Genomic DNA, 24,120 nt, shown 5'->3' with positions numbered 1-24,120 from the left:
AAGTTGAAGGGAGGACTGGCTGACTCCAAAGTACGTTACATTACAAGGTCCAGGTTTCAATGTCTCCAAGACAGCAGCATGTGTAGCTCAGTTGGTAGAGCGGGTCATCCAGTGACAGAAGGGTCAGTGCTTCGAATCACAGCTCCAACTATCCACTGTCGAAGTGCCCTTGGGCAAGACACTGGACAGTGAATAGCCTCCAGGATGGCAATGTAAATGAGAAACTCTTATCAATTACCTTACCTGGTTAATTAAACAAAGACTAAATAAAAGACATAATACAAGCAGTTGTAAGAAAAATGTTATGTTCTTCTCTTTCTTAAGATGGTACCCAGAGGCAGCAAATTATGGTGATGTGGATGGTGGCCTCCGTACTGCGTGCTCTCATACTCCGTTTGTTCTTCACTTTTGTTTAACTTTGGCGACACAACGCTACTTCCTTATACAAGGAAAGACTTGCTAAGCAATAGCGCCAAACTTTTTTTCATCAACTTTTTCAAGTGTACTAGTTTCTCCTGAAATACTTACTGGAGGAGTAGCTTGAGCTGCGGAACCTGATTGAGACACAAACAATGCAGAGGTCAGTGTGTCGGTGTTTAGGTGAAGCTTCACCAGCGGGGCTTTCAAACTCCGCTTCCACCGATTCATCTGGCTCATCTACGCTCCCTGTTTGAGAATTGCACAATTTTGGTTCGCCATCTGTTGTAGCTACTCTGTGCAAGGAACAGCATGGAGTCTAAATAATTGCAATAACAAAAGCACTTGGCTCCCGAAATGACCTTGACAATAATGGCTTTCAGCAATTCAAAATTGTTTATAAATGGAAGAGAAAAATCACAATCTTTTATGCGTCTCCTCTCCCTTGGATTATAACGGGCCCTCCAACATTGCTTGGATGCAAATCAATCCACCTTTGCTAAAGCCGACTGGGCCTACATTTTAATAGAGAAAATCAACTTGGTCTGTGTCATTTTGAGTCGAATGTGGATTGTTAAATTTCACTTGCATAACCTAAAAGGTCAAATCAAGTTTTGGAAATCAAAATTTGTATACCATGTCAACAATTGCCAACAATGCCTAGTGAGTATTCTGAGACATCATTTATTCCTGCATTGGCTAGAAAATTGAAAGTACTCTGATAATTGCTGTGCAGACCATGTTGTGGTACTGATTTTCAGTCCTCTCTCCCAATCAATATTAGGTTGTTAACTTAGCACCTTCAGCTATTCCCATCACATTACCATAAATGGTAAATGGACTGCTTTATATAGTATAGTGCTTTATCTACACCATATGGTGCCCAAAGCGCTTTACAATGCCTCACATTCGCACACCAGTAGTCAGCTGCTGCCAGGTCAAAGACACTACGGTAACACTTTATAATAACTACCCGTTATAACTAGTTAATAGACCATTAGTAAACTGTTAATTAATGAGTTATTAATGACTTATTAAATATTTGTTAACTGTTTGTTAAGGTTTTAAAATGATGTCTATAAATAGTAAAAAATTTATTTTTAAACTGTTAGTTATTGAGCTCTAAATGACTTGTTAACTGTATAGTAATTATTCATAACTATATTTTATAAATTAGTAATACATCGTTAACAAGCTATTAGAAAATTACTTACTAATGACTTTATAAGTATTACTTCATAGTTTGTATAGGTTATTGGGACGTTATTATAAAGTTGCCACTATTCCTCATTTATTACGTGTTAGTAAATGTGGAGTAGTTGCAACTTTAGAATAACGTCCCAATAACATAAATAGAGTAATAACTAATATTTAAGTAGTAGATTAACTCACTTCTTTACAGCAGTTGTTAATAGTTTGTTAACCATCTACTAATACTATACCAGTGAAACTTTGTAGAGGAGCACATGAGTGGAAAAAGTTCAATGGTACGGAAAATTGATATTTAGGCATGGTAAGGCATAGTAATTTTATATTTTAAATTTCACCTTCAAATTCTGTACTTTCAACTTGTTCCACCTGTTTGTTGTTTGACAAAGTTTCATAGTTATTAGTAGATGGTTAACATCTACTATGTAAAGAATTAGCTAATATATAAGTTAAATATTAGTAAGTAGCTAATTTATACTATTGGGATATTATCGTAAAGTTGCAACTGTTCCTCATTTAATAACAGTTAATAAATGAGGAATAGCTACCACTTTAGAATAACGTCCTAATAACAGATATAAACTATTAACTGATACTTAACAAGTCATTATTAAGTAATTTACTAATAGTTTGTTAACTTAGTCTTACTAATTTATAATATATAGTTACAAATGATTAATATACAGTTAACAAGTCATTTATAACTCAATAACTAACAGTTTAATAATGACATATTAACTGTTTATAGTCATAAGTATAAATCCTTAACAAACATTTAACAAACATTTAATAAGTCATTAACAACTCATTAATTAACAATCAACTAATGATCTATGAACTACTTATAACGGATAGTTATTATAAAGTGTTACCGACACTACAACATGGTTACCAGGGTTGAGGATCAAACCCACAACCTCACGCATGGGAGATGACGACTCTACCACTGGACCATGCCGCCCCGTAAAGATCTAAAAGATGCTCGTAATGTTTGCAGCATTTAAACCTCCACTTGCTAACTGGGTGTGCCCATCTTGAGAATAAAACATTCTTATACACTGTAACTGCTCCATCCCTATAACAGTGTGATGCTTGTACAATAAAATAATGTTGAAATCAGGGTTTGAAAATTAAGATGAAAGAAAATTTTATTTCATGTGTTCTTTCATAAACATGTGTAAACAATGATAAGCAAGTGATTGTAGACATATTCTAGCAAGATAAAAAGTAGTCAAGAAATGTAGAAAGCCTTACATCAATTTAGCTAGTTTCAAACATTCATGTTTCTATTGCTGGTTTACGTCAGTTGCTCCGCAAACAAAGTGAAAATCAAACGTGATTATCAACGTACAAAAAGTAAACGAAATCGTTGATACAACATTACATAGAAATAGCTAACATTATCCAATAGACAGTATATAAAGTATTTACATACTTTGTCAGCTTATATTTGAGTTCATAGATATATTTCAGTGCACAACAGTCAATAGTGAAGCTGATTAACATGAGAATGATTACATCTTTAAACTCCTGCTAGAAAAACAAGTTTAAAAAAAAAAAATGTGGCTTTAGCACATCTACTGAATCTGTGACAATACTCATGCTGTGTCCGCAAAATGTACTATAAATAAAACAAAGTGTCTACTTCATTCAGTAGGACAAAGAAAGCTGCCAGTATCTGTCAAAATAGACAGGAATTCAAAAGACAAAATGTGAAACTAAGGAGCCGAAATGTTGAGTCTGAGAGATCCAAAGAAAACAAAATAAAGAATAAAAAAAAAAAACCTTCTACAATACACATAATATACCTTATGTGCTTTCTGACATGTCTCTCTCTCTAAAAAAAAAATAAAAAATGAGTCGTCGCTCTCACCACATGTAGTAGCTGCGTGTGGTGTCCACCTGGCTCGGTTTGCTCTCAGAGGAGCCTTCTTTCTCTTTTTCACTATCCGCCTCCCACAGGTTGATAAGAGGGGGGTACAGCTCATTCAAGGGTATGGACGAGGTCTTCTGCATGTACTTTTTCAGGGAATGATGATAGTTTTTCCTTTTCCAGCGCTTAGCGACATACACACTGAGGGACGCCAAGCTGATGATTGCAAACATTGTCCCCATAACAGCTGCCAGAGCCACGTTGGTGCCTTGGTCAGACACTTCCACAGGGAAGGCGGTTTGCTTTGTGGTTACATTCACGCAAGACTTCTGTGTTTGTTGCTGGATGTTGGAGACGGTGAGGCAAACCTCATACTCGGTTGCCGGTAGTAAATGAGTCAGGTTGTACTCATGAACGTCCACAGGAACCTTGGCAGTGTACGTAATATGTGGGTTGTCTATTTTCATGGTGGCAGATGACCACTTCAGGTTGGACGTCATTACGTTGGAGTTGACCTTCCAGGAGACCAGAATCGAGTGGGAATCTGTCTGTTTGACGTAAATTTTCATAAGCTGAGTGCTGTCTAGCAGAGTGCCGTTAACCCGTACGGCTGCCACTCTTGTATCGGCTCCTTGTGAATTCTGAGCCACACAGGTGTACCTGCCAGAATCTTCAACCTGAATGTGGGAAATTCTCAATGTACCTTCACTGTTGAGGCTGTACTTATCAGACTGGCTGTCTATCATTACCTTGGTCCCTGTTGGCGTCACCCAATAGATTTCTGGCACGGGCAAAGACATGGCTCTGCAGTCCAAGTCTATGCTAGCTCCAATGTCTACGCTGAGGTGACTTGGGAAGGTATCATGACTAATCATCGGCAAGCATTGGTTTGCTAGGTTCTTCTGCATAACGTCCTGCACGTGCATACCCCTGACTTCTGTCGGCATGAAGCAAAACATGGATAGAGGTTCCATGAAACGAATGGTAGTCTTGTTGGCACCCATCCATTGGATAATGCAGTCACAATGAAATGGGTTGCTGTGGATGCTGATTTCACGCAGGTTGGGAAGCGAGTCTATGGTGGTCTGATAGAGGGCATTCAGCGCGTTGTTGTTCAGCATTAAACTCTCCAAGGCTGGGACATCACGGAAGGCGTGACTGTTGATGTAAGAGAACTTGTGATTGTTTGTTGCCTCCAGTTTAGTGAGCTCGGGAAGATTATCCAGAGCATAGCGGTCTATAGAAACCAAGTCATCCATGTTGTTTATACCCAGCTCATTTAGCCTCAACATGTTCTTGAAATCTCCCTCCTGAATCTTGTCCACTGGATTTTTGTTTAAATCCAAAAACTTGAGGTTAGGCAGTTTTTGAAGGGCTTTTTGAGGAACTCGCTCCAACTTATTATCGTATAAAGAGAGACTTCCTAACTTGTCAAGGCCCACAAAGGCATTTTCAGGTATTTCTGTCAAATCCATACCTGCCAAGACCAAACTTATCAGGTTGCCCAGAGGCTTGAAGTTAAAATCTGTAATTCCACCAACAGGATTTTCCCCAATCATAAGGATCTCTAAATTGGGTGTAGATTCAAACCACTGGCTGCTGATGGTCTTCAACTTATTGGAATTAAGGTGAAGCCTTAGCAAATTATGGAGTCCAGAGAAAGCGTTGGCAGAAATAGCATTGATCTGATTGTGGTTAATGTAAAGCTCCTGCAGATTGCTGAGGTCCTGTAGACAGTAATTAGGCATTTCTGTGATCTGGTTCTCTTCTAAATGAAGTGTTGTGAGCTGTGACATATTTGTGAGGCCAACATCTTGAATGCTACTGAAATTGTTTTGCGATAGATCCAGCTCTGTCAGGTTGAACAGCTGCTCCAGCTCTTCACTGGTCCTGGCAATATAGTTGCTTTGTAGCAAGAGAACCTGAGTGTCACTCGAGAGGTTGGCAGGAATGCGCGTCAGGTGCAGGTCATTGCAGTCCACAGTGGTAGCATATCTATATGTGGACTGTGGGGTGAACCATGGTCGGATCTCGCAAACACATAGCTGGGGACAGTCATTACTTTGTACAAGGGATATACTTGTTGATACCACAATCAAGACAGCAAACATATAGCCTGGACCAAAGCGCCCCAATCCCCATCTAGCCATCCTGCAAGAGGAGCAGATGACTTTTGAAGAGAGTACCTAACAGTCATCAACCAGACTTCCACTGAATATGTCTTTGAGCGTGAAGTCAACTGATGTCTTGAATAGCAGGATTATGCAGAAAAATAATCTGAAAAGAAAGAAAAAAAAGATATGAATTGGGGTGATTTAAAAAAAAAAATCAATTAAGAATGAATTAAATAGTCAAACATATCATGTGTGGATATCAGGTAGCGAAAAGAAGAACAACTTGCTACCCCAGTTTCCTTGTAAGGCAATAAATTATGTGCAGCATCAACAGTTTTGAGACTGCAAGTCAGCTCATTATGATGCAAGTGCAAAACACTGCTGAACTACTTGGAAATGGCTCAAAATCCTCGGAGAGCTTTCATCTATCCAGCAGGCCCAAAAGGACTTGATCATTAACTTCTGAGCTGAACATCAGCACCACACTGAACATCATTAAACACAGAAGACGTTTGTGTGTAAAGATGCAGAACTAAAATTTTAATGCAACAGCTTCAGTACAGAATTTAGGGCAATATGAAAAAAAGATTTGTTGGATGATTCCTTACATAAATATTCGCTTCTACCGTAACTTTTCCTGATTTTGAATTTGACTGAAGAGTTCAATTGGTGCTTATGGTTCTCAGAGGAAGTGCTTTTAAAATGTAAAATATTAGAGCAGGAAACATCATTTAAACAGATGACGTGTTTTTGTAAAATTTGTGTTCAAAAATATATCTGAAAGTACTTAAATTGAATTCCCATATAGATAAACATTAGGGACGGTTTAAAAAAAAAAAAATCAAATTGATATTGAATTGATTTTATTTTTCGAGGCTAATATTAATTCCTAAAACCACGAGTCAATCATTTTAATGTCTCTTTTCCCATAAATTCATCAGAAAATAGAATTTGAAAGACCAATTTTTTCTTTGTATCTTACTGTTTTCTCCTTACTGTTCACATGAATTTAAATGTATTTTCTTACATTTATGAAAGACATGACTTTATTGCACTTTAAGACCAATCAGAATCTTTTTGATTCATATTTACAATTATTGAATTATAATTATGAAAATATTTTCATGGGCGGCACGGTAGTCGAGTGGTTAGCACGTCCGCTTCCCAGTTCTGAGGTCTCCGGTTCGAGTCCAGGCTCGGACCTTCCTGGGTGGAGTTTGCATGTTCTCCCCGTGCCCGCGTGGGTCTTCTCCGGGTACTCCGGTCTCCTCCCACATTCCAAAGACATGCATGGCAGGTTAATTGGGCACTCCGAATTGTCCGTAGGTGTGCGTGTGAGTGTGGATGGTTGTTCGTCTCTGTGTGCCCTGCGATTGGTTGGCAACCAGTCCAGGGTGTCCCCCGCCTTCTGCCCAGAGCCAGCTTAGATAGGCGCCAGCAGCCCCCGCGACCCTTGTGAGGAATAAGCGGTCACGAAAATGGATGGATGAAAATATTTTCATCTAATCTTTGCTGATGTAAATGTTTGTGATTATAACACGTTGCTTTTATTAATAAACATAATAATTTTTAACTAGTTTTTACGTATGTGTAGTTAAGAATTGATGTTCCATAATTAATCAACATTGAATTGATCAGGAAAGATCGAAAGCGATTGAGGAAATTTGAATCGATAGCCAGCCCTAATAAACATAGTGGCCATTGCGCCTACAGAAGTGCAGCTATCATTTTATAATGTTCTAGAAAGCCTTCCTAATCGATTTGGAAGTGTAGGGGGCAAGTCAATTTTGGCGTGTTTGCGAATTTAGTAGACACATCATGGGAATTTGGTGACAAGAAGGACCCTAGACCCTCAAAAACAGGTCTAAGTAATGGCGCAAGTGGTGTAACTGCACAAAGCGCCCTATTCTATTTGCATTAGTAAAAGCAACAAAACTCCGCCCATGCCCCCAGTTAGACTGCAATTTGCAATAGACTTGCACTGGGCAAGAAAATAGGATCCACTGTATCTTTGCAGCAATGTCATCCTTCCCAATTCTTACAAACAGGATTAGGTTACCAGCACATCTTTAACAAACTCACTGTGCTTGCATTAACAGCAGCAACACTTGAGAGATCCCATTAGTCAGTAAGGTGTATTTACTAAAGAAGCAAACGTTCTTCCCAGTACAGTGTAGATACAGTATGCAGCAGCACAGTCCCATGGTTAACGTAATCTTAAGAAGATAGTCCTTAAGAGGCTTTCCAGCAAGAGAGCTGACTAATTCTTCTGAATGGAACCTGCCTGGCAACAGCGCCATGAAGGCCGGAGCAGTCCCCTCACACACTGGCAAGTCCCTATGGGAGCAGGAGCAGCATTGGTGACGTGCTTAGTCTTCCAGCTAAAGGGCTGTACAGTATGTTGTGAGGCGAGGGCGACGCCGCATTAGGCAAGTGTAAAAGAGGCAAACTTAAAAGATAGAAACCGGTCACGCTAACTGTAATTGAAAACAATATTTCTTTTTTCTTTCTTTTTCTTCTTTGTGTCTGGCATAATGGAAATTAAAATTAGAGCAAAAATGCAGCGCTATTTTTGGGATTGTTTTCAACGCGTGATGCAATATTTCAAGTAACTACATGGCCAACATTTCTTACAATTTGTTAGTCAAATATGTTACGGGTATGTAGCAGTGCCATGCATATGCCAACAGAAAAGAGGCTTATTTTTGGTTTGATTAATAAAAATCAGGATAGGAAATGTGCATTCACAATGCATTTAAGAACAGCGGGAACAAAGTAAAGAAAATATGTAAACAACTGTGTCAAGCGTTCACATGTTCAGCAACAATAAAGAAAACGAAGTAATAAATTCATAACATCATAGATTAAGTGTACCGGTGTGCTGTTCAATTATGATTTCATTACTCTGAGACTATCACGGCATTGTTTGTAAACTATTAACAGCGTCCACCACATGGATTGTTGTGTGTGTGTGTGTGTGTGTGTGTGTGTGTGTGTGTGTGTGTGTGTGTGTGTGTGTGTGTGTGTGTGTCGGTGTGTGTGTGTGTGTGTGTGGAAAAACATGCCATGTCCAGCATAGTCACATTTCATGTGGCTTTAAAGTAACTTTATTGCATTTTTATATGTTCAAATATAAACCAATTTACCAGAAAGGTTGCCAATTTACACATTGAGTTAATTAATAAAATCTCATATTAAAATGGCTCATTAAATCCAGAACATACAGTGTGGCTATCCATAGCAACTGTTCATGGTTACAAATGGGAATGTATTTACTTTATTTCAGCAGAATTTCTCTCAATGCTGCATCACTCACCATATGCAGTTTGAATTGAAGAAACACAAAAAGGAGTGTGATTAACATTGTTGACGTTTAGATGATTTATTTATTTTTGGTCATAATTAAAGTTGACTTTATTAAATGAGGTCACTTTATTTTTGTATTTTCGTATATGAAAGCTAGAAATTAGGTTAATCATATATTCTCCATATTTGGTAAATGATTGCAACCTTTTTTTTTTGTCCTTTGTCTCCCCATTAAAAAGTTCATCAAACAGACTCAGTAATAGACAAACAAAAAATATGTTTCAGAGAGAACTAGTTATCCCAAAAAAAAAGAAAAAAAAAAAGCCCAGCCGTAAGCACTTAAAATATCCCATTAGATCATTTTGCAATAACAAATCCTGACGAGTCGATTGTGATGAAACATTTAAGCACAGATCAGGTGACAGAATACTCAAAACATCATCACAAAAAAGCAGGAAACTGAAAACACAGAGGTTTAAACAACAGATGCTTTTAGCCTAACACGGAGGATGCATTGAAGTTTTAAACACAATGTCAACTAACTGCAGTATACAATTCGTACTGAAAAATAAATACAAGGCTCAACTGCATTGCTTCAGAGGGTGATCAGCATCCCAGAACAGATCGTGTTCAACCTCAAGGTGTGTCACTATATATCATTTTAATATAAAAGAACCTCCATTACAGAGAACAAAGTTTGCCAGCTTTGCACCACTGTCACGTGACTGCAATTAAATCCTGCTGTTTGAAGACAAGGCCACTAACCATTAACAACACTTATTGATTTCCACTGCTTAATTGCCTTGCTCACTATAAAGTGAATAGTCTCAATGTGTGGAAGTACAGTATATGTGACGTTTTTGAGTTACATTACATACTGTACTTCCGCGTGCATGTGTGCTAGCTATTAAAAAACAAAAACAAAAAAACTGCTATTGAGCTTGAAAAACCCGGCTTATTTCACGTTCTTTCTTCATTGTTTCTTGCAGATGGTGTTATGCAACTAGTTTGTCTGAGACTAAAGTTTGATGATGGAGCAATGTTTTGCAGGTCGGCTGCCATCTCTTTTGCTCTTGTTCATTTATTTATCAACCTATGAGTGAATAGCCCTGCGATTGGTTGGCAACCAGTCAAGGGTGTCCCCCGCCTACTGCCCAGAGCCAGCTGAGATAGGCGCCAGCAGCCCTCGCGACCCTTGTGAGGAATAAGCGGTCAAGAAAATGGATGGATGGATGGATGAGTGAATACCACACAAGTCAAAGAGTGTCAACATCAAGATTTCCTGGCACTAAAAATGTACAGTTAATATTTAATATTTCAAATGAAAATAATTCAAACTTTGAGTGTCCAATATAGTTAGCCTGTACAAAGTTTCAGTAAAGGATTGTGAATAGAAACAATAATTACAAAAAAAAAAGACTTTTTATTATTTCAATTTCAAAAGTGGAACTCATATAATGCACATTATATCATATCAGTTTACTACACACAGAGTATAGTAGTTTTTTTATTTTTATTTTGATGATTACAGTTTATATTTATTGAGAACCCACAATGTATAATTTTAAGACATTTGAATATTAGATGTGCCCTGCAACTGGCTGGAAACCAGTTCAGTGTGTACCCCCGCCTACTGCCCAAAGCCAGCTGGGATAGGCTCCAGCACTCCCGCGACCATTGTGAGGTGTAGGCAGTCGAGAAAATGGATGGCTGGATGAGTATTACATTCCAAACAATCAAAATGGTTTTGAATATCCAAATTAGGTATGCATTGTTGCACTGAAAAGTTTCCTTTACTTGTGTTCATCCATACAGCCATTTTCTTGACCGCTTATTCCTCACAAGGGTCGCAGGGGGGTGCTGGAGCCTATCTCAGCTGGCTTTGGGTAGTAGGAGACTGGTCAGAGACTTTGCTGCATGGTGCCACACCAACCACCTACAGCTCAATACCTCGAAAACAAAGGAGCTGGTCATTGACTTTAGGAGGTCCAGTCCAGGACCGCGACCAGTCCTGCTAGAGGGAGCTGAGGTAGAGGTGGTAGACAGTTACAAATACCTTGGGCTGTGGCTGGACAATAAACTGGATTGGACAACACATACCAGTCACCTGTACAGGAAGACACAAAGCAGGATGTACTTCCTGAGGAGACTGCATTCTTTCAACATCTGCAGCAAACTTCTGAAGATGTTTTACCAGTCTGTGGTTGCCAGTGTCCTCTTTTACACCGTGGTGTGCTGGGGGGCAGCATATCCAAGAAGGACTTCCACAGACTGGACAAGCTTATCAGGCGGGTCTGTGGTCGGCATGAAGCTCGACTCTTTGGTGACAGTGGCAGAGAAGAGGACTCTGGACAAACTGCTGGATATTATGGACAATACCAGCCAGCCTCTGCACACTGTCATCAGCAGTCAGAGGAGCCTGTTCAGTGGAAGGCTGACGCTCCCCAAGTGCTGGACCAACAGACTAAAGAACTCCTTTGTCCACCGTGCCATTGTACTCTACAACTCGTCACTGGGGGGGAGGAGGGTGTAGCATGCACTTCACTTCACAAATATGGCACTTTACTGCACTTTAATTTATTTAATTCAATCTCCGGTGTAATAACCTTATTTATTGATTGATTGAATTTTTATTTTATTTTTCTTCTTCTTCTTCTTCTTCTTCTTCTTCTTCTTCTTATTATTATTATTATTATTATTATTATTATTATTATTATTATTATTATTATTATTAATTCAATCTCTGGTGTAATAACCTTATTTATTGATTGATTGAATTTTTATTTTTCATTTGATTCTTATTATTAATAATAATAATTCAATCTCTGGTGTAATAACCTTATTTATTGAATGATTGAATTATTTTCTATTTTATTATCTGTTCTCATTGCTGCTGGACATGTAAATTTCCCAGAGGGAGCCATCCCAAAGGGATCAATAAAGTCAAGTCTAAGTCTAAGTCTAGGCGGGGTACACCCCAATCGCAGGGCACACAGAGACGAACAACCATCCACACTCACAAGCACACCTAGGGACAATTCGGAGCGCCCAATTAACCTGCCATGCATGTCTTTGGAATGTGGGAGGAGACCGGAGAAGACCCACGCAGGCACAGGGAGAACATGCAAACTCCACCCAGGAAGGCCGGAGCCTGGACTCGAACCCGAGTCCACAGAACTGGGAGGCGGACGTGCTTAACCACTCAACCACCATGCCACCCTACTTGTGTTCAATAAATTGATATCATATGAGTTTCACTTTTAAAATTTCCATCTATACTGATAATGTACAGTACGAGTGTTCTGCAGATATCCCAGCAAAAACAATTAATTTTTTCACCCTTTGACTGGGTAAATGGTAGGCATACTTAAATGTTACTAGTTATTTTGAGTTAACTTTGCTATTAAATTTTAGTATAATTCTTCACACTTTATGACATTTCTGTCATGACGTTTGCTTTTGTTTAGATTTGTATTTGGCTTTGTTTCACATTTTGTCTTGTGTTCTTGTGGTTTGTGTTGCCCTGTTTGTTAATGTCGAGCTCAAACTACTTTTTTGTCTTTCATGACATTCGCACAGTCAGATTACGCAATAAATTTGCTCTGTGTCTTGGACACACTGAAACCGACAAGACCCCACCCGATCATTGCTTGCTGTATTGCCAAGAGGGGTAGGATAAACTTCAGTCTTCCGTTGCTCCTTTTTTTCCCCTCCCAAACTCAACAATTTGTATTTAACAAATTGAAATATACAACCAGAATACAACACAGAGAAGCAAAACCCCCAATACCGGCCAATCACATCCGGTACCAACAACAGCACAGTAGGAGGGCAGGGTGAATAATTCTGACATGTTATACTGTATTTTGGTGGACCACATTACACGGGCTTGGCTACGTCAACTGAAAATCGGTCACGACATGCTACGTTTGTCTGCGACACATCTGTCGGCTTAAAATCGGGCTACATTCCTGTGGTCTTACCAAGGTATAAGTCTGTGCTCAACGTCTACGCGGCCCCTCGTGTCTTCCTATCAGCTCCCTCAGACACTTATCTAACGTCCAGGTGTTTCTCCTTGTCTCGTTACTTTGCTTGTATTTATGCTGCATTCGTGGAAGGTGGGATGTCAGATATATCCCCTTTCAGTTGCGACCTCAAAGTGTTTGAGGAAAGTGTAAACATTACAACAAAGATGGCTGAATCTGATAAATTGTTCGTTGCTCTAACAGTCAGTGTAAATCATGTTGGGTTATGTAAAGTTACTTTTTTTGAATCACTAAATTAATGTTATAAGAAATAGATACATATGTTTAGAATTGTGTAAATTATGTTTTGCCGTTCACGGTCTTTGTCTCTACAGGATTCGCCATGATCGAATTACATCAGCTTTAAACCGGGCGGTGAAGTCCTTTTTTTTTTTTTTTTTTCCCCAAACTTGCCAACCGAGTTCAAAGGGTCATTCCAATGCATACTTCTTGTCTTAAGTCAGAAAAGTCTGAATTCCCAGCTAAAACCAAAACTCCTTGTTTTGGTTTTACATTTTGTTAATGAACTTTTTGTGTGAGTGCACCTGCTTTGCCTGACTGTGTCCCTGCATATGTGTCCTACACACACCTCGTGACAATTTAAAAAATAATAATAAAAATAAATAATCACAAGATAGTTTTTGTTTTATTTGTATTAATCTTTTATTCCTTTTATTATGTTTGCTCTATAAAATTTGTGTTTTGTAATCAAAGGGAGAAAGATTAGATAGATTTGACATTAATAATATACAATTTTGAAGGAAAATATTGGGTACGGAGAGGCGAATGTCTCATTAAAAGATATCCCTACTCGCCACAGCGGCCAAATATCAGTATAAGCAGCTCTCTTGTGGCCATTTTACGGTTTTATGAACTATATTTGAAATTAGAAGAATATAAAAATTGCCATTGATTTCATGCAATTTTACAGTAAAATGCTTAGTGAGTCTCCGGGTACTCCGGTCTCCTCCCACATTTCAAAGACATGCATGGCAGCTTAATTGGGCGCTCCGAATTGTCCCTAGGTGTGCTTGTGAGTGTCGATGGTTGTTCGTCTCTGTGTGCCCTGCGATTGGCTGGCAACCAGTCCAGGGTGTCCCCTGCCTACTGCCCAGAGTCGGCTGAGATAGGCGCCAGCACCCCCCGCGACCCTTGTGAGGAATAAGCGGTCAACAAAATGGATGGATGGATGCTTAGTGAGATATATAGGTCTTTCTTTTAAATTTGGTGGGTTTTGGGAGTGGGTGGGAGTTTGTGGCAATTATACTCATGCTTAATATTGGGATATATGTATATTGTTATCAAGATACTGTATTCACTTGCCTACATCAGGATATAACATTTTGTCCATATTGCACAGCACTAACACACATTATATATTTTTCACTAATGCATTAGAAGACACGATACAAAGAATGAAGAAATACAAAATTGTTCACTACTGAGGTGGTGTGGCTCAGTGGTAGAGTGCTTGTCTCTCAACCCAGAGGTTGTGGGTTTGATCCCATGTCATTGTAACCATGTCAAAGTATTCTTGAGCAAGGTACTGAACCCCCAGTTGCTCCTGTTGCCGCATCATCAGTAGGTGACTGTAAAGTGCTTTGAGGGCCTTGTCAGGTGGAAAAGTGCTACACATATGTAAATGAAGTTCCATATTTATTTTGACTCGCACCATACAGACTCTTGTTAACCGATAACCAAATATCAGCACAGGTGACACGGACACACGCACACGCATGTAGTGCAAATAGATAGAAACCACCCTGTATTTACTGTCTTACCATTCAAATGACTGCATTAATGCCAAAAGAGATGATCTGAACTGGATTTTAACTACATTTTTTTTGTTTCTGAGATCTCAAGCACACAGAGGACAAAGGGGCTAATGCCATAGCCCTTCTTATATGAATAATGGTTAGAGGCTTTAGCTCAATAACTCAGCTTCCCCCCACCATACTGTTATCTCTCTCTGCCAAACACCCTTGAGACCTAAATGCTGCTTGGGGCTGGATCGAGAGTTGGGAGTTGGAACCCCCATGAGACTTGCTGCCTCCTAACATCCTGATAGATGCAGACAGCTGCTTGCAAAGCGCACTAGATTAATGAGTACATGCTAAAGGAAATAAATTGCATGGTAAAACAATTTCATTTTATTTCAAATTACGTTTTCAATGAGAAAAAAAATTGAGGCCTCAATAGACTATGGAAAAAACATTACAGGTAAACAGTTTAAGTTTAGTAAAGTGGAAATTATTAAGGGATAACTCACAACATGCTTGTTCAAGAATCAAAAAGTGAAACCATCATCACTGTCTCCTCACGTTCCATAGAAACTAATCATCCCGCTAAGCAAATGGCAGTGAAGCCATCAGCATCACTCCATCACAATAGTGCAACAGCTGCAGCAAGCAGCACAATCCACAATGGACCCGCTACCAACACAACACCCATTACCCAGAGCAACATCGAGAAAGGCCCTGCCTCACGACAGACCAACTTCTTGAGCTTCGAATGCACCAGACATCTGCCCATATCCACTTTTGTAATTAATATGCAAATCACATTTGGAGAATGTTGCGCACGTGTGCGGTTCCTGCGGGCACAGCAAGTGTCGCAAAGACATCAAAGTTTGTTTTTGACACATTGCCGAGTTGACACATGGTTAAATCCCCCCAAACGGTACACTTGCCACTTTAAATAATACTCTGACTTCGCAAATAAGTGATAGGCTCACTGGTAGATGATGTGACTGTTAAATTGGTGGCCATGCCCTTGAGTGCGTCTGTATCCAAAATAAAATCTCAGCTCATCGTTGCTGCAGGAAGGAAAGCAATTTAAGGTTTAAATATATGTTTTGCAATAAATAAAGAAATAAATATTTATAAGGGCTCACCTTGTCATTCCAATTCAATGACATTTAACGCGCCAGTCCTTCCTATAAAAAAAACGGTAACGCGTCGCCACGGAACACCAAAAAATAACGTCTGTGACTGCCTCGTTAAAGCAAAAGCATGATGAAACGTTTATTCCGTTAACTCGCTGCTCCTCTGATGTGCTCACAGCGTGGACGTCTTTGCGTGTGTGTGTCCCACTCGATCAGTCCCAGGGCTGCATGGCGGTCTGCGGAGGGATGGCCAAACTGCTGCTAGCCTCCACAGAAGAATTGTCGCCCCGCGAGTACTCCTCTCTGCCAACAGATGGAGGGGGGCAGAAAACAAATGATCAAAACACCTGGCGTTGGCCACACCAGTCAGCTGATTCCCCGGCAGCCGATTGGTGGAGCGCGTGACTCTGTCAAGCGCGGCCAAGCCAAGCAGCGCGCCATCTGCTCAAGCTTGCTGGGAGGAGAACAAAGGCGGCTGTGGGCGGCTGGGCCAGGGCGGGGTTGGCTGCATGGGTGGGGGTTGGACAGGCCGCTGCTCCTATTGTGGTATTACTCTTGTCTTTGCCGGTGTGGCCAAAGCTCAAAACCTCTGATCTGAAAAATGTGTTTTTTTTTTTTTTTTAAGAATAAAAGATTATACATGATATACAATACCCCGTTTATGGACTATATACAAAGTACACAAAGTAAAACAAAATAAAAGTAAAAAAGACACAATAGTAAGTACTACTGTAGTTCTATTTCGTCCCTCCCGACCGCCAGGTGGCGGTGCTGTAACCAGCACGGAATTCCCCTTGTCGCGACAGCGTCATCGAGTAAGAATGACAAAATATGCCTGTCAATGGGTCCGGCCGACGTAATCCCGTGTATAAAAGGGAACGTCGCCAAAAACACATCCTCTTGAACGCTTCTCGCACAGCGTTATACGCTCCGTCCGTCGCGAGTAGCCTGTGATCTGGTTGATCGGGGCTGTTCGTCGCTAACGTGCTGTTTATCAAGCTGACTGCTAGTTTGGGACGTCATTTAGTGAATCCTTATTTGCTGTGTGGGCGCCCTCGCTTCACGGAGCCGATCCGCCACGCGGAGTTTCGGCACATAAACCACGTATGTGACTCTTCCATCGCCGGGGGTCGTTCCCTCCTCACGGTGTCTGCCGCCGTCGTTGCGGGGAGCTCAGTTTGATTCCGTTGGTGGCGGGGCGGGTCTCACCTCCTATCCCAGAGGAAGGAAGCAACATTTCGAAGCGCACTCACTGACTGCTCGTCGAGCGGAGGCGGCCGTGGAGGACGTCGCTCGCTGTAAACACTGGAGGTTCCTTCCTGCCGGAAGGAGGACTGCTGCCTCGACGGTTGCTCAGGTGCTGACACGGCAACCGATGCTTTTGATACCGTGTTGCCTTTTACTGTGCTGAAAAGAGCTTGCCAGGGAAGGTAAGGCATTTTCGGCGCCTCTTCTAAATTGTGGCGCCACACTACTCAGCAGATGGCTGGGAGCTGACACCGCCTTGATGTGTGTGGCTTGCTGCATTGGTTATCGTGCACTCTGCTAGCTTGTGCCAGCATAACCCGAGTTGTGGCCTACGTGGTGCGTCAGCAACCCGTTGTTTAGATTTGCGGTAGCTGAGGGTTAGTATGGTGTCCCGACACCCGCCTAGGTTGCGGTGTCGCACCCGATGCTGTTGCCTCCGTTGTGTAGGGGTGTGTAGTTGGGAGACGTATTGATATCCTCCTGCCGCAATTGCAGGATTTCACCATGCGGGCTGGCGGAGACGGTACGAATGATTTCCTATCCTCTCCTAGCTTGGATTGTCTCACTATTTCGGCTTTGATGCGCTTGGCTATCTGAGGTACCGTGGGTCATACCAACTGCTAGCTTAGGACGGCACAAACTATCACTTGCATGCATGTTTGTTTGTTTGCTTTTGGGTCTCATTTTGTTCGACCTGTAAGGGGGCAAGTGCAAGGCCAGGGACCGCCTCCATCCCCCACATTGGGTCTGCCCACCGTACACCGCAGATCTGCTTCTCCTGCAGCCCCTGGCCTTGGGAGTGTCAAAGTAATGTGTTCGGGCTGATTATCACTTTTCGTTGCAATTTTGCAACTTGGTGGCGACTGGGAGGGTGGAATAAGCTCATTGGGGTGATCAAACCCCTTCCCCTTGTCAGGCCTCTGCGGGGACGTCGTTCGCGGCAGGGGTGGCCGTGCCGGATGCAACCCGCTGGTTGCCCTCCCAGGCGGACGATGTTGCCGAGGTGCCGTCTCCATTGCGGTTTCAGGAACTTCTTCTCCGTTTGGTCCCGCTGGTGACGGGGCGGTTTCACCTCCTATCCCAGACAAAGGTAGCAGTATATCGACACGTACTCACTGACTGCGTGTCGCTTGAGGGCTGCTACGGATTCTCCAATTGATGCCGTTGGTGACGGGGTGGTTTCGCCTCCTATCCCAGACGAAGGTAGCAGTATATCGATGCGTACTCACTGACTGCGTGTCGCTTGAGGGCTGCTACGGATTCTCCAGTTGATGCCGTTGGTGACGGGGCGGTTTCGCCTACTATCCCAGACTAAGTTAGCAGCGTATCGGCGTGCACTCATCGACTGCACGTCGATTGAGAGCTACGAAGGGTACTTACTCCATTTGATGCCGTTGGTAACGGAGCAGTTCTCGCCTCCTGTCCCAGACCGTGTTGGCAGCGTACCGACGCGCACTCACTTACTGCGCGTCGCCTGAGGGCTGCTAAGGAGTCTCCGTTTGATCCCGTCAGTGGCGGGGCGGTTCGGGCTTCCTATCCCGGACGGAGATAGCGGCATACCGGCACGTGCTCACTGGCTGCGCGCCGATTGCGGGCTGCCATGGATTCTCCATTTCATCCCGTGGATGCCTACGTCTGTGGTGTTGCATACGATCGATAGAATGGTTCACTGTCATCGAGGGGATGGACGTTTGCTTCCTCGTCCCGATTGCGGCTCAGCGCAAGGGGCTGCGGGGCTGGCTTTTGGAAAGTCATTCTCTCCCACAGTGTTCACAGATGTCGCGAAAACGACTGTCGCTTGGGATGTCGTTGGACACCACATCCTTGGGTGCTCGGCCGACCTCACAGTGGGGGATGTTGTTCCCCCAAGAACAACCAAGAAATGTCTCCCTCTCCCTCCGACAGGAGGCAGCTTTCTGTCCTTCTCCTGCGACGATGGGGCACGCTAGGGTACCTGACGGCGTTTTTTTTCCCCTGGCCCTGCGGCCACTGCAGCCACTGCAAGGGTGGGTGGTTCATCTCCACCCGCCGCTGAGTTGGCGTCGGCGTCTCCGAGTGTCTGGTGGCTTTACGGTTGCTTCGTGCGCCACATCATTCATCAGGATGGTGCGTCGTCAGCCCTGTGGATGCGGCGGAAGGTGGTGAGCGACATGTGGAGTCGCTGCGGTAGGGTGGCTGTCGCTCTCTTGGCCTCTGTGGAGTCCACTCGCTGTCCCCTCTGGTTTGCTCTGCGGGAGCGGCCTCTCCCCCTCATTCGTCTGACCTTTCTGGGGGTCCGTCTGGAGTGCTGTTCGTGGCCCTTTGTTGGCCAGCCCAGTTAAGGTTCACCCTCCACTGCAGTCTCTGCCCCTCCGACCCGGGCTCTCCGCCCGGTTGACGGGTTCGGTGGGTTGGCAGCCCGATTCACGGCGTCTCCACCTGTGTGTGGGTGTTGGACTGATGAGGGTCAGGACCTGTTGCTGCACTACCGGCGGTTTGGCCGGCAATCTGTCGTACATAGGAGGCGTGCCTCTTCTACACTCAAGCAACCCCTCTCTCAATGGATCAGAGACGTGATTCGACAGTCGTACAGTCTGTGGTCGGTCCCTTCTGACGACGGTGCGCAGTCACTCCACCAGGGGTGTGTCTGCGTCGTGGGCTGCTCTGAGGGGCGTGCCCTTTGAGCCTCTGTGCGGCTGCCTCTTGGTCGTCGCCCTGCACGTTCTCAAGGTTCTGCAGCTTGTATGTCACCTCTCCTCATCCACGGGACGTGGTTCGGGGTCCTGCGGAGGCCCCGTTGGGGGGTAGTCTTTGCAGGGTCTTCGTGACATCGCTGGTATTCGGCGTTCCGTGCTGGTTACAGCACCGCCACCTGGCGGTCGGGAGGGACGAAATAGAACGAAACTTACGAATGTAACTACGGTGGGTTTGCATCTTTTGAATTGTGGTGCTATTTAACTATTATTTTCCATTCCCATGTCTCATCCCAAAAGAACAACCCACCATTTACATTTACGTTCCATTTACAACAGGGGTGCCCACATTAAATCTACTACTGGCGCAGGAAATGTCTAATCAACAGCGACTAAACACATGTCTCAACTACTTCTCCGGTTTGGGAGTGCAAAGCATTTTCAGTGAGCTAAAATCCCGCTCTGCCAATGATGTTCTGCACTACATTATAAGCAGGGTTGGGAGGGTTACTTTTAAAATGGATTCGGATACAGTTATTAGTTACCTGTGAAAAACTAAATATTGTATTATAAATGTATTTATTAATTGTGATTGCAATATATTATGTATTGAAAATATAGTGCTTAATAATGTCAATGTGTGTCTAGATCAGAGGTGTCCAAACTTTTTCATTTGAGGGCTACATACAGAAAATCAGAAGGACGGATGGGCTCCATAATGTTATGAAGAGAAATTGTGTTTAGTCGTAAAAATTGTACAAATAATTTATTTGTGCTTTTGCATATTTAGAAAAATGCTACAGTATATACACCAATTTATTTGTAATATGGTAGTAGGGTTATTATAGTTTTGGATTTTTTCATTTTAGTTTTTATTAGGGCCCGAGCAGCGACCGCTGCGAGGTCCCTATTGTTTTTGTAAAAATTATTATTAGGGCCCGAGCAGCGACCGCTGCGAGGTCCCTATTGTTTTTGTAAAAATTATTATTATTATTATTATTATTATTATTATTATTATTCTCATTATTATTATTAGGGCCCGAGCAGCGACCGCTGCGAGGTCCCTATTGTTTTTGTAAAAATTCTTCTTCTTCTTCTTCTTCTTCTTTATTCTCCGCAAACGATCGCGATTTTGGGTACCTAAACATTCCCGAAAACTCACCGAACTTTGCACACTCCTCAGGCCCGGCGAAAAATTTGATATTATGAAGTCGTCATAACAACGCGACTCTATAGCGCCCCCTAGCGTAGAAAAATATAAACCAAGCCCGGCACGTTTGAGCTAGAGCAACGAAAATTGGCAGGCACGTGTAGCACCCCGAGACGCACAAAAAAGTCTATTGGGACCATGTAGCTAAAATGTACAGTAAATGAGCTATGAATTTTTTAATGTCCAATTTTGGCCTATTTTGGCACATTCACTGTGGTCATGCTTTTTCCCCCTTTGCAAACATTTTTCATCCAATTGACTTCAAACTTGGCATTTATCATCTCAAGACCTGAGAGAACAACTGGGCAAAAAGTCTTGCCTTTTCGAAATACTATATGATGGGGGCGGGGCATCAAATATTGTCTTTAAAATTTCATTTGTCCAGAAAGAGCAAATGCTTAATAACTCCCATGTGCAAGCTCCAAAAAATCTCAAACTTCTCAGGCAACATAATAGTCACGGCCTGAAAACATCGATATGATAAAATTCAGTTATACAGATAGCGCCACCTAGTGGTAACAATAAATGTCATACTTTACGTTTTTAGCTACTGTGCTGAGCTCGTTGAAGGGATCCAGTTGAAAATTGGTCAGAAAAGCCTTAAGATGTTGATCATGCCTCACACCAAATATTGTAACTTTTCGCCAAAGGGCGTGGCCGCTGAGGTTTCGCAAAGTCTGAAGATTTTTCGTGACAATAAAAGCTGTCATGGTTCGGTTCTCAGCCTGTTGTGCTTTTGTGTGTGTGTTCCAGTGCCAACAACGAGGGGGGCGTTCCCCAGCCCCGCACCTGCATCGCGTTGACAATTAGGACTTTAAAAGGACTCCGAGCTGCACAGCAAGCTGTCGGATTATTATTTGCTCACCAGTGTGTCCAAGTGTTCTCCGCGTTTCCAAGTTGGTAAAATCATTGAATCTGTTTTCGTCCTCGGTTAATCTGTATTCACGTGTGTATTTCCGCGTCGCTTTCTGTTGTTTACTTCGCTTTTTGATTATTTCCGCATTTCTATTTCGAGTAGTCCTTGCCGGGTGCAAGTGTTTTGTGTTTGTTATTCTGTCCTTGCCTTTTGCAAGTGTTTTTTGTTACATTCGCGTCCTTGCCGTTTGCAAGTGTTTTATGTTACATTCGCGTTCCTTGCCGGTTGCAAGTGTTATGTATTACTTTCGTGCTCCTTGCCTTTTGCAAGTGTTTTTTGTTAACTTCGTGTTCCTTGCCTTTTGCGAGTGTTTTCTGTTACCTTCGGGTTCCTTGCTGAGTGCAAGTGTTCATTGTGATCCGCGTTATCTTGCCTGCGAGCAAGTTTTGCTTCTCCGGTTGATTCAAAGAATAAACCGTGGTTGTTTTCCTTCTCTGAGCCTGCCTTTCTGGGATCCGTTTTTCTTCGACTCAGCCGAGTCGTGTCAGAATAATCCGACCATGGATCCCGCAGACTCGGAAAAGGTGAGACGGGCTTTGGCCAGTCAGGGACAACGGGTCGGGCAAACCGAGACCACCTTGATCGGTCTTCAAGAGGTGGTCGGCAGGCTAGCTCATCGTTGTGAGGAGATGTTCGGTAGACTCGAACAGCTCAGTTCCCGCGGGGTGCAGACCCCGGAGCTTCCGCGTTCGGACACTGCCATGTCGGCGCTCCCGGTTACGCATAGAGAACCTGTTTTGCCCCACCCGTCGCGCTACGATGGACATCCTGGAGGTTGCGGTCAGTTTTTACATCAGTGTTCACTCATTTTCGACCAGCAACCATTTACTTACGCTCTAGATCAGTCCAAAGTAGCGTTCGTTATGAGCCTCCTGACTGGTCAAGCCGCTACCTGGGCTATGGTGGTGAGCAACGCGCGACCAGACCTTCGGTCCTCTTTTCCAAATTTTGTGGGTGAATTTCAACGCGTGTTCGATCATCCGGTTAGGGGGAGAGAGGCCGGGGGTCGGTTGCTAGATTTAGTTCAGGGGGAAAAATCGGTCGCTGATTATTCCATCGAGTTTCGCATACTGGCCGCGGAGAGCGGGTTTGGAGACTGTGCGTTGCGGAGTGTCTTTCGTCGAGGACTGAACACACAGCTCAAGGATGAACTGGCAGTTCGCGACGACACGAGCTCTTTAGAGGGTCTCATTGAACTCACGATCCGTTTGGACAATCGGCTACGGGAACGGGGCCGAGAACGAGCGGTGGAGCGGCATGGAGCAGCCGCGAACGAGGACATGTGCAGACTCTTCCTCAACGACGCCGCCGCCCGCACCCTTCCTGGACCGCCGGACAATGGAGGGGAGCCCATGCAAATGGGTGGTGGCCGTCTGCACCCAGAGGAGCGTCGCCGCCGGTGGCTCGCTGGTGCCTGCCTGTACTGCGGTCAACCGGGGCATCGAGTGGCGTCGTGCCCCGCACGACCTAATCGCAAGACGCGACCGACCGCCCGACTGGGGGGCCGGGCCGATCAGCTCCTGAAGGCCGAGCCGGAAGCGGACCTGGGTAAGCATGAACCGGGGGGAACCGAACTATGCCCGCCGTCGGGGTCTTCTCTTAGTGAGAAACGGCTAGAGTTGTCGGGGGAGCTGTCAGGATACGGGTTGAGTGTGAGGGTGAGTGCATTGATCGACTCTGGGGCAGATGATTGCTTTATAGACCCGGGTGTGGTGGAAGCGTTAGGAAGCCCGGTAGAGGCCTTAGACAAAGTTAAAAAGGTTTTCGACCTCAACGGGCACTTATTGGCGGAGGTCCGACTGTCTACCGGTCCTCTGAACTTGAAACTCTCGGGAAATCACGAGGAGAGAAGGAGGTTTTTTATTATGCCGTCCCGTTCTGCGCCTCTAGTGTTGGGCCTTCCATGGCTTAGAACGCATAATCCGGACATCGACTGGGAAAAGCCGGCTTTAGAGAACTGGAGTCCCTTCTGCCATGCCCACTGTCTAAAATCGTCAGGAGGGGCTACATCGGTACCAGCTAGCTTAACTCCCGAACCGGTATGTCTTGACCACGTCCCCAAGGAGTATCATGATTTGAGTAAGGTTTTTAGTAAAGACCGTGCACGAGCCTTGCCACCCCATCGGCCATATGATTGTACGATTGACCTGATTCCCGGTGCACCATTGCCGGGTTCACGCTTATATCAAGTGTCCCAGCCGGAACAGGACGCTTTACGGGAGTACATTACTGAGTCGCTAGCGTCA

At 43.5% G+C, this 24,120-nt stretch overlaps 1 protein-coding gene and 1 long non-coding RNA gene across 2 annotated transcripts in view; both read right to left on the bottom strand.

Moving 5' to 3' along the window:
- The window catches only part of LOC144023327 (uncharacterized), a 227,107-nt gene that overhangs the window by 32,119 nt on the left and 170,868 nt on the right, over nucleotides 1-24,120 (bottom strand). The window lies entirely within an intron of this gene.
- lrrn1 (leucine rich repeat neuronal 1) lies at nucleotides 98-16,321 on the bottom strand. Its single transcript, XM_077528627.1, has 4 exons — nucleotides 15,838-16,321; nucleotides 3,500-5,776; nucleotides 529-554; nucleotides 98-197 (listed from the first exon to the last, which is right to left on the bottom strand). The coding sequence occupies exons 2-4, from the start codon at nucleotides 5,647-5,649 to the stop codon at nucleotides 124-126; spliced, it is 2,250 nt and encodes a 749-aa protein (XP_077384753.1). The 5' UTR covers nucleotides 5,650-5,776; nucleotides 15,838-16,321; the 3' UTR covers nucleotides 98-123.

This window comes from Festucalex cinctus, chromosome 8 (genome assembly GCF_051991245.1).
Source record: "Festucalex cinctus isolate MCC-2025b chromosome 8, RoL_Fcin_1.0, whole genome shotgun sequence".
Taxonomy (NCBI): Eukaryota; Metazoa; Chordata; class Actinopteri; order Syngnathiformes; family Syngnathidae; genus Festucalex; species Festucalex cinctus.
This window is presented reverse-complemented; position numbering and strand designations above follow the sequence as displayed.